Raw genomic sequence first — 11,571 nt, 5'->3', positions numbered from 1 at the left:
CATCTCCTTCTCATCACCAGGACCATCTCCTTCTCATCACCCAGACCATCTCCTTCTCATCACCAGGACCATCTCCTTCTCATCACCCAGACCATCTCCTTCCCATCACCAAGACCATCTCCTTCTCATCACCAAGACCATCTCCTTCTCATCACCAAGACCATCTCCTTCTCATCACCAAGACCATCTCCTTCTCATCACCAAGACCATCTCCTTCTCATCACCAAGACCATCTCCTTCTCATCACCAAGACCATCTCCTTCTCATCACCCAGACCAGATCCTTCTCATCACCAGGACCATCACCAGGGCCACCTCCTTCTCATCACCTGGACCATCACCAGGACCATCTCCTTGTCATCACCAGGACCATCTCCTTGTCATCACCAGGACCATCACCAGGACCATCTCCTTCTCATCACCTGGACCATCACCAGGACCATCTCCTTCTCATCACCAGGACCATCTCCCTCTCATCACCAGGACCATCTCCCTGAGCCGCTGCTGGGTCCCCGGTTAGCGGAGAGTCGCATGGATAATGGCTGCAGAGTTTATAAAGAGCTGCTGCAAGGGATGTTTCCAAACTGACAGTAAAAGAGGTGAGAGGCCATTAAATAAATAAATAAATAATAAATAAATCTCTGATCCGTGCCGAATGCTGCCGGGGCATGCAGGAGCTTCTCTTTTTTTTTTTTTTTTTTTTTTAACTGTTTTACTCTAATGAGAGGGTGGTAGATAAGTGGAACAGCCTCCCAGCGGAGGCCGTAGGAGAATTCCTTTTTGCACTTACCTCCCTTGTGCAATCAGCAGGGGTATTATTCCATTGTTTCCATGGTGATTGCCCCACATCTTTCTATTTATTTTTTTTTAAGTGAGTTTAATGTAAAGTTTGAAAAGTTTCTTAACACCATAGCAACCAATGGAATGTCCCTGCTGATTGGACAATGTCAGTTGTTTCTATGGTGATAGAATCTCTTTACCCGATAGTAAAATTCATAAATATTCCAGGAGTGCCAGAGAAATGTGTAATGCGTGACACTAAAACGGTTAATTTGTGACAAGATGTTGATACCATTACCAGCAGCAGATCGGCCCCCGGCGGCCCCCGTCTAGTTGCCCGTTCCTCCTGCTGTAAAGACATTAATCAGTCGTTGGTCTCGTCTTAGATTCAGGAGCCGTATGTCTATCCCATGCATGTTTAATACCCTCACTGTATTACCCTCTACCACCTCTGCTGGGAGGCTGTTCCACTTATCCACCACCCAACAGGACATGCTGTCGGAATATTGTTCATGCTGTTGCCCCAGTCAGATATGTGACGAGCCCCCTTGGTGCTGGGACGTGGCGCTGCCCGTGACTCGGCGTTTGATTTCGCAAACTATTTGTGGATTTAAGATCCGAAGGGAGTCTCCGCGCTCCTCATCTATTTACTAAGGGAGTGCGTGCATACGCGCAGTCATCACCCCCGCTCCTCCGCGCTCCCGGGATATTCACCCCGCTAGCTGCCCACTCAGAGCATCTCGGAGCGAAAATTAACCTCTTGTGAGCCGGACACTCACAAAATACACGGGAACTGGAATGTGAGCCTCGGGAAGGGGTCGGTTTGAGATACGTTGTATTTGTAGCGGCCGGTCGGGCGAATCGGGAGGGCTTAGAAAACAAAATACGGAATATAACGGTTTTAAAAGGAAAAACCCAGCTAGATTGTAAGCTCGTGAGCCGAGCCGCCGCTGCCTAATGTATCAGGTCTGTCAGATCTAGATTTGAGTGTAGGGACTGTAAGAAGTGCTGCAGGAATTGTTGACGCTATATAAATAAAATAGAATTATAATAACAACAATAATAACAATAAAAAAAACAATAATAACAATAATAATAAATTAATAACCTACAAGATCAGGGAGTTTAAGTGGAACAGCCTCCCAGCCGAAGTGGTAGAGGGTAGGGGGCGACTAGACGGGGGCCGAATGGGGCCGATCTGTCGGAGGGTTCTGTGTTTCTATTTCATCGGCTGGCTGGAGTGATGGGATTAGGGGACTCTACGAAGTGTTGCAGGGTTACTTTTAAGTGCAGAAGCTCTTCCTGCCCCGGAGCGGCCGCCCTGCATCTGCCGTTCTGCCCTATGGCGGGGGGGGGGGGGGGTAACAGCTTCGCCCGTCACGAAAGTGATAAAAACCGCGGGATGTCCTCAACGGACCAGATTATCACCCAAAATGATCTGATTTTATTTAAAAAATGGCTACTGGAATGTAGAATGTTCATTAATCCGAATGAGATGTATATACGGGGGCCGCTGGGGGCCGATCCACCGGCAGGTTCTAGGTTTCCCCGTTTCTGTCTTTTCAGGCCTGGCGGAGAGAGACCGGTCTGAGGCGGCCCGGAAAGGTTCTCACATCGTCGATCTGCCCCCCATGTCCTCGGTGTCTCTAAAGAGACAGGTGGGGTGCAGCGAGGATTATCTGCTCTCCAAGCTGCCGGCCGACGGCCGAGAGGTCCCGTTCGTGGTCCCGACGTTCAAACCGGCGTATATCCAGCCGCGGGCGCTCTCCGGCCCGTCTCACCTGGAGGGACTCAAAGGTAGAAGTGAAAGCGGCCGGCGGCGGACAGAGACTTCTCGCCCGTCTCATAGAGCGAGACCCATACGTTACGAGACTTCTTTAGGAGCCGCGCATGCACTTGGCACTCAGAGAGCTCTAACAGAAGCGATATGGGGCCCTAAATGAGTTCCTTTCCTAGGGCCCCGCGGCCCCCGGGTTTCTGGGTGGGGGGGCGCTGTGCGTTTTTACTGCTTTTCTAACGTAATTTGGAATATCCTGTGGCTTTCAGGGTCCGCCAGGACCACCTTTAACGACCGCAAAGCAGAGCTGTCCGCCTTCTATCACCCGGGGCCGAACTACGATGTCATCTACAACCCCAGCTACGTGCTGCAGCACACCTCACCGGACCTGGGCAGGCGGGGAGAAGCGGCCCCCGGCTCGGCCCGGCTCTACGGATCAGGTGAGGGCCGATGACTGCGTCCGCGGCGCCTGCAGGCGGGGAGCTGCAACTCCCATGACGCTCATCCCGCATCCCAAAAAAAGGAAGGTGTGGGTGGTTGGCTGAGCATTGTGGGAGTAGTAGCTACGCGCCTCCTGCATGGGATAGACATGCGGCTCCGTGGTGATTCTTTTGCTTCCGTCTACCTTTCAGTTTGTGATTTGAGGAACATTAAAGCGGCCGACGCTCCGGTTCTGAGCAGCTCGCTGTACGATCTGGCGGGTCCCACGCGATGCTTCCAGGTACGAGAACAAGAGACGTTTTACTTTACTGAGAAGGGGGGTAGATACGTGGAGCAGCCTCCCATCAGAAGTGGTAGAGGGTGATACAGTGAGAGAATAAGGGAAAGGTATACATGGAACTGGGTCTCGGCGAGAACCTGCGGTACAGATTGCAGAGAGATGGCAGCTATTGTATCAGGAAACGGACGGAATGCAGAACAATAAATGTGCGAAGTAACTCTGACCGGAGGCATTAGGAGGCTTTATTTAAACAAAGTGCGTGAGGCAGGTCCGGATCTTTGAAGAGTAAAGATGTCCGGGGTTTTTCCACCCCATTCCTGGCGCGCTCCATGCATGTTAAATCAGCTTATGGGGTTTACTGAGTTGTTGAGCTTGGCAAAGACAGGGTTAAACCTGTCGCAAGAAGAACAACTCCTCGCAAAGCAGATGCTTAAAGGGTTAATCAATGAATTGCTTGGCAAATACATGTTGTGTAATATTTAAGGAGCGCCTGCTCAGCACCTGGCAGACTATCTCAGCCGGCAGGTATGGAGCAATGCTCTGCTTTTTAACCTGTAACCTTAAGAGGTTGGTAGATAAGTGGAACAGCCTCCCAGCAGAGGTGGTAGAGGGTAATACAGTGAGGGGAATATAAGCATGCATGGGAGAGACATACGGCTCCTGAATCTAAGATGAGACCAACAACTGATTAAGGTTTGAGTCTTTACAGCAGGAGAGACGGGTGACTAGACGGGGGCCGCTGGGGGCCGATCTGCCGGCGGGTTCTGGGTTTCACATTCTGTGGTTTCTGTGTTTCCAGCGATACGATTCGGTCTCCAGCATCCGGAGCAGCAACTCCTCCAGAAAGGATTCCCAGGGCAGTAACCGGAGTCTGGGTAAGGACGCGGTATCCCCGATTTACCCCTGATTTATCCCTGATTTACCCCCGATATATCCCCGATTTACCCCCGATATATCCCCGATTTACCCCCGATTTACCCCCGATATATCCCCGATTTTCCCCCGATTTACCCCCGATATATCCCCGATTTACCCCCAATGTCCCCCGATGGCCTTTTCGGACGGATCGCTCGGATTATTTTGTTCCGATTGAATATTTTTGGCATAATCCTCCTTTTTCCGTCGTTATTGATAAATGTCATCGCGATTCGATTTGTAGAACGTTTAGCCCCCGGCTCGTGATGCTGGAGGCAATAAATAGGAATTAGGATGAGCAGCCAATAGAAGATAAGCAGGGCAGAGAGTCCATCTCCTATTGGCTGAATTCTAATACATTCCAAGTATTTTACACTAACGGGGGTTTTCCGCTCATTAACCGCGTGTTTCAGATACAATCACATTATCGGGGGACGAGAGGGAATTGGGGAGGCTGAATTTCAAAGTGCGATACGTCTCGGCCGTGGAGCAAATCTGGATCACCATGCTGCAGGTGAGGACACAGAAGTCTCTTTATCCCTGCTCACGGAGCGCAGTGTCTTATTACACATTAATGCCAGTTTACACAAAGCTTAATGCCAGGGCCGGGTTAACACTATGACTGCCAGGACACGTTCAAGTATAACGGCAGCCCCCCCCACACACACACCCCGCTCCCTGACTGGCTCCTTTTATTGATTTCTCACGCTCCTTTTTGTCTTTTTTAAATTGACTGTAACAGAATATTCTTTTTTTTTTTATTATTCATTTTTTTAACAATGTTCATTTTATTTAAAATAAAAACATTTTTCAACCAAATGGTCATTTTTTTAAATAAATTTTATTGTCTAATTTTTTTTTTTTTTTTAAATATTGAAGCCCCCCCACTTTGCATGCAGCGGCCGTCTGTTTGCCCCATGCTCCCGGGGTAGCACAGATGGGGGGGGGGGTAATCCTTTTTCTTCCTACCCCCTCCTTATATTAATCTATTCACGATTAGACTTCAAATTAAAAAAAAAATAGAATTTTGAGAAGCCAAGTATAAAAGGGAGTGAGAGCGCACACTCACATACCAGACTGCCAATAAGTGCCTGCCAATTAAAAGTAATAGGACGGAGTTAATTGAACGTAAATCACAGGATTTTGCCTTTTTTTTTCTCTTAGTTAAAAGATCTGAGTTGGCCGTCGGGCTGCGGAGAAAGTCCGAGTATCTGCGTAAAAGGTATCATTACGTTACCCAAACCGGTGCAGTTTAAGTCATCTGCTAAGGAAGGCGCTCTGGTAAGTCCGGGAGACGGCGGCGTTATCTCGTTTTAAGTCTCAGTAATGGGGTATTTTCAAAGAAAAAAAAAAAGTGATTTCCCGTTTACCCCAAACCAGGAATCCTGGTCGCCAGGCCGTTACCGTGCCCGGGGCCTGCCCCAATTTACTGCTGATCGGGCTTTAAGTAAAAGTAACACTTTATGTTACAATACGAATCATCCCAGGCAGTAACTGCAGGTCTTCGTAGCAGAGTCACCTGAGTTAAAGCAGGGATCGGGGGGTATGATAAGCTACAAAGAAGTGAACTATGATAGATTTTGGCAGAAAGTTTCTTCCGTGTCCAAAAAGTACAGAAAAGTAGAACTTCCTGCTCCGCGGTGCAGGAAGAAATCCGTTTGTGACTCATGCCGTACTTTCTGGTTCTGTCGTGCTTGTTGCCACGGAAGCAGAAAAATGTGACGTTTCCATGGCAACTCTTCAGGGTTTATTCTTGTATCTTTTCTAACTCAGTTCAGCCCCAGACAGGTAGGGAATGCCCGGCGTGCCGCTGGCCGTCAGCAACACACACTCGCACTCATAACCAGCCGGCAGACGCGCTTACATCGTCACGCAGGCGCCGGCCTAGTGTTTTTGCCTGCTTGCCCCCCAAATCTACCCCGTCGGCCCCAAGATGCTGAGTTCTTCCTCCTTCCCCGCAGGACATGGACTTCATGGAGACCTTTGTGTTCGCCATCAAGCTGCAGACCCTGCAGTCGGCGCGGCTCGTTTTTAAGGTCCTCAGCCTGACCCCCAGGAAAAGAACCATCAGCAAGTGCTCCGTGTCCCTGCGCGACCTCAGCGAGGACGAGAGGGAGTATTGGCTGGACGTGGTGCCGTCGTCCAAAGTGTCCGTGAGTGAAGAAGGACTCGGCGTTCCGTCCTCATAGTGAATACCCCCCCCCCGCGCACGTAGCGTCTGGACAGGAATTCAGAAAATATTTCCTCCCCAGCAGTAAAGTAAACGGAACCCTCCGCGGCGGGGTCCGGGCAAACACAAGCGTTATTTGTCTACCAGTCCGGCTTTTTTTTATTATTATTTGCACCGTTTTAGAACGCAGTAAAACCTTTTTTGTGTGTCGTTTCCATGACGTCAGCCCCCAGTGATGGGACGCCCTGGGGACGAGAGGAGCTTTGAAGTGGTGGGAGAGCAAATAAGAGCCCCCCCCGGGGCAGGCGGGTCACGCCGGATCCCACAGCTGCTGGCCCGGCGGTCTTTTACGGCTCTCTAGGTGGGACGGCAGCTTCCGTGCAGGAATTTTGCTGCGAGGTGGCCCAGCGGCCATTGTCTGCCGTGGCTATTGTCATGGCGATTGCCATTGTCTGCCGTGGCTATTGTCATGGCGATTGGCATTGTCTGCCGTGGCTATTGTCATGGCGATTGGCATTGTCTGCCGTGGCAATTGTCATGGCGATTGGCATTGTCTGCCGTGGCTATTGTCATGGCGATTGGCATTGTCTGCCGTGGCTATTGTCATGGCGATTGGCATTGTCTGCCGTGGCTATTGTCATGGCGATTGGCATTGTCTGCGTGTCGGGCCCGTCGGGTAGCTTTTGTTATCCCTCATATTTCAAGCCCACCTGTTATTTAACCGTTTAATCCTTTTCGGAGTCAGAGGGGGGCCACGAAACTGGGGTGGGGGGGGGGCTGGCAGGAGACTGGGGGTCTTCTATATGATCCCAGCGGGGTCTATAATGCGCAAAGATTCCTGTTTAACCATTTCCTTGCTGGTCCGCGCAGGTCTGTCACGCCGAGCTGCAGATCGGGACCTGTTTTCAAGCAATAAACAGCAGGATTCAGCTGCAGATCCTAAAAGCCCAGAACCTGCCCGGCTCATCGACCCCGCTCTCTCTGAGTAAGTCCGACGGGAGTCCGTTTGTGGCACCGTTACCATGGCGTTTGGCAGCCCATCGGAATTCCTGAACGTGCGGCAGTAGTCTGAGCGGATCAGGTGGAACTGGGGATCAGAACCGGGGTTTTAGTCCAAGTTTTTAATGACCCCCCCCCCCATCAGAAACATTAATAGCTGCAGAAAAGAAGGATTTGGGGAATTTTACATTAAAAACTATCATTATTAGTACGGTTTCATATTGAGGCCGTTAAGCGGATTTATCCCCGGTTAGGCTGGCACTGATAGGGTTGATGCTTTAACCCCCCCCCCATTCGCTGAAAGGGTTAATGATTTCGGAACGTGACGGGTTCTATGGTGACTCCCGCAGATTTCTTCGTGAAAGCGGAGATGTTCAGCACCGAGGGGCTGATGTACAAGAAGAAGACGCGGCCCCTGAAGGCCACGAGCGGACGGGTCACCTGGGGGGAGACCATGACCTTCCCCGTGTCGCAGAAAGAGGAGGGAATCAACTTTCTGGTCAAACTTTACAGTCGCAGCTCGGTGAGGCGGAAGCATTTCATCGGTCAGGTAGGAATGAGGGTGGCTGGGAATCGGGGTGGAATAATAAAGAATCGGGTGGAATGTTTGGTTCTTGGAGTTCTAGAACTTCACGTCTTTCATGAAGCGCGGGGGGGGGGGGTCGCTTCAACTATTATGGCTATTAAGTTGAAAAACAAGCATTTGTTAATTACGGAAACAATTGTGGATCCTACGGGGGGGGCACACATTATAAAACGTCTAAGCAAACCAGCCACGGACGTTCCTTTGCCATCGTTGGGCTTCTACAAGTGAGTCAATTGGCCGGGGTGACTTTAAACCCCCCCCCCCTGAAGATTTTGCCCCCGGAGGGGTGACTGCGCCGTGCCGTAGACTTTTCACCCCCCGACGGTTTATTTCCATGACTTCAGGGTGGAAACAGACCGTCCTTTCATCGTCTCCAACGCTTCCAAGAACAGGGAAGATCGTCTTACGATTCTCCGTAAAAGATTTTCTCCCGCCGGCCGTATGAATTACATCGAGGGCAACGCGTTTCGCTTTCTTAAAAGCAACCCATTCATCCATTGTGTTCTTTAAATACATGTTACAGGCGGTCCAACCGTAGGGATTAGCTTACGTTTGGTGACAATGGGCAGCGAACCCGATACCTCTGGCGGGGGTTTATCCGCGCTTGGCGGGAGATGCGGGGGACCACTATCCCACGCAACCAAAAATAGCACTTCGATTTCTGGATTTACGTAATACTCGGTTATATTCATGACGTGAAGCTCTATCCAACTCATTATAGATTAAATTAAACTTAAAAAAATTGCCCCCCCCAACTTTAAACCAGGGGGGGGAAATACCCCCAAAAATATATTGTGTGAATAATATTGGCTCCTAAAGAATAGAAGTTTGGATATTAATCGGGTTTCAGAAGGAACGATCGTGAGTGGCGGCCACAAGCGCGTTATCAGAATCTGTTTGCGTGAAAAGGGGCGTATTGTCTAAGCCCGCTCCTCAGTCCCTCGAATATTTAAGGGCGCCCTCCGCTTACTTTTATAATGAATGAAAGTCCGGATCGGATCGGAGTCTAATTACGGCCCTTTTGTGGGGCTTCTCAGGCAGACACTGAGTCCTCTGTGCCGTTGGGGGGGGGGCGGGGGGGACACGGACCGGCTGCTCCCTTTCCTAACGCGTTTTGGGAAGCAGCCAGGCTTCTCTCCACAAGCCCCAAAAAAACTAATAAACACGGGGAAGTCGGATCTCTGCCTTGGCTCGGAGGAGATCGCCGCAGGTGCAGCTGTCCCCAAAACACGTGACACGCGGCAGGAATCGCCCTGGACACGGAACGTGAGCTGGGAAGACGCGTGTATTTAGACATGTATGTTTAACGTCTGCGGTAAGAGCGAGGGGTGATGTTACCGAGAGGAATCGGATTCTAAGGCTTTGCTGGAGTGCAGTAAATGTGACAGGCGTTACTTAAAAAAGGACAGTAAACTTGACAGGGGAAAGAACGCCGATGCAGGTCGACTCTCCCAAAAGTACAAGAGCTTACAGTCTAAAGGAGATGGTTAGGGGGGCCGGAGCAGGGCCGCGTCTCGTGTCGGGGGGGGTTCTCTGCTTCTGGAAACGTTCCTGACTTCATCCTTCATTCTCTTCGTCTGCAGGTCTGGATCAGCAGCGACAGCAACAGCTCGGAAGCGGCAGATCAGTGGACAGACACGATCAGCCACCCGGAAAAGGTGGTAATGAAATGGCACAAGCTGAACCTTTCCTGAAGCTGCTAGGGATCGGAGAGAAACAGACTTACCCGGGGGGGGGGGGGTTAAAGTATTTTGGGGTTATGCCGAAGTAATAGAACTGAGCTAACCCCCAATCTTCAAGACAAGGACCCTGTTACCACTTTTATTTCCCGGGCAGAGATAATAACGTTATAGCCCGACGATCGCCACGGTAACGAATACGTCGGACGTCAATATGATGGATAATGACATCACTGCGGATCACGCAGCGCAGGATGTACCTTATGGTTTCTAATATGGGGCGAAATTATGAATAATGTAAAGAGATGGGATCTGTATATATATATATACCTACAGGACGATCGGTCACACACAGGTATAACGGCCCCCGGGGGCCGCCGCTGTGTAGCAGATTGTAATGGACGTGAGGGGGGGCGAATGGCACGGGCAGTGATTCCGGTGTCTTTGGGATCCGTCAAGCAACCCAAGTTTGCTTCGCTGAACGTTATTTTAGTGAAAATTCATCTAAATCTCAGAGTTTGTTTACTTGGTGGCGCCTCCTAGAGTTTGGGCCGCGCAGGTACGCATATACACGCAGGGAGCGAGGCGCACACGTTCCTCCATGTTCCTCCATGATACCTCGACCTGATCCTCACCATCCCATGATACTTCAGCCTGATCATTTCACATCATCATCACCCGATGATCACCATTACTTCCAGCTGACCCTCACATTCCGTGTTACCGTCACGTGACCCTCACCATTCCGTGTTACCGTCACGTGACCCTCACCATTCCGTGTTACCGTCACGTGACCGTCACCATTCCGTGTTACCGTCACGTGACCGTCACCATTCCGTGTTACCGTCACGTGACCGTCACCATTCCGTGTTACCGTCACGTGACCGTCACCATTCCGTGTTACTTGCGTCTGATTGTGGAATCACAATGCGAAGTTATTCTGTATTTCGTGTAACGCAGGCGTTCCCTGCCCATCGCTGACAGCCTCGGTGAGCGCACGTCCTGGTACATTGTACATATATGTGTTTATTGACACGTGTCACCGGCGACCCTGTCATGGATCGGAATTAGAAGGTTCCCTTCAAACGTAAAAGTACTCAATGCCGGCCTCTGCGTATTTATTAACACTTTCATTACTAATAAAGGTGAAGCCGCGTGTAATGATGGAGGGCCGGACGTGCTGGGTGTCGGGGACCGGCTAACGTTCCGGGTCCAAAGCGTGGTTTATTACACTGTAATTAACATTATCTCATACATGTATCTCATACGGCAGATGCTAGTATCATATCGTATTGGCCTTCCCCTGGCAATAAAATGGTTAATCATGTGATGTCATAGCATGTTTTTCATGACATGTCATTCACACGCTAGCGGAAGAATGACATTTTATCAACACGTCTATAAATCAGCTCGTCGCAGGAAGGGAAGAGGTGATTTTATGGGCACATCCTTATCACCCGGAGCTCGAGCAGCGAGTTCCTGCCGCCCGTCCGGCGCGGCCCCCGGGTTTGTTCTGGGGAGGCTCCCCTGTTGCGTGTTGTTTGTTCTAACAGCACTGATAATATCACGGAACGCTGACGGGATCTCGCTGGCCTCGGCCAACACCGTGTCTGTCTGCGCTGAATCATCCAGGTCTCCGGCCAGCGGCGTACTTAACCCCTTGTCTGCCACAAGGCCACGAAAACCTCCTTTTGCTGCTCTAACGGCCACTTTACTAATTTATTCACCAAAATAAACGTTATCCCACTTTCTCACCCCAAAAAAATGTAACGTGTCCAGGACTTTGGGGGGGGGGGATTTCGCTTGTTGTCTGTTTTTAGCGCTTGTTACAATGTGACGGATGCCTGTGTGAGAGAGATACTCACGGCTGCCTTACGAGCCACGATTCAGAGGATGATGGGAATTGTCGTCCACCTTCTTCACTGTGTGAAATATCCTGTAATTG

General features: G+C 50.4%; 1 protein-coding gene across 1 annotated transcript; it reads left to right on the top strand.

The window, feature by feature from the left end:
- Window positions 1-537: 537 nt before the first annotated feature.
- Window positions 538-9,641, top strand: LOC149273586 (tandem C2 domains nuclear protein-like). Its single transcript, XM_089506130.1, has 11 exons — window positions 538-598; window positions 2,346-2,576; window positions 2,826-2,996; window positions 3,189-3,277; window positions 4,077-4,152; window positions 4,606-4,706; window positions 5,357-5,473; window positions 6,154-6,345; window positions 7,233-7,347; window positions 7,712-7,911; window positions 9,531-9,641. The coding sequence occupies exons 1-11, from the start codon at window positions 538-540 to the stop codon at window positions 9,639-9,641; spliced, it is 1,464 nt and encodes a 487-aa protein (XP_089362256.1).
- The last annotated feature ends 1,930 nt before the right edge of the window (window positions 9,642-11,571 follow it).

This window comes from Sceloporus occidentalis, unplaced genomic scaffold, assembly GCF_023333645.1.
Source record: "Sceloporus occidentalis isolate IW3139 unplaced genomic scaffold, rSceOcc1.0.p SCAF_365, whole genome shotgun sequence".
Taxonomy (NCBI): domain Eukaryota; kingdom Metazoa; phylum Chordata; class Lepidosauria; order Squamata; family Phrynosomatidae; genus Sceloporus; species Sceloporus occidentalis.
This window is presented reverse-complemented; position numbering and strand designations above follow the sequence as displayed.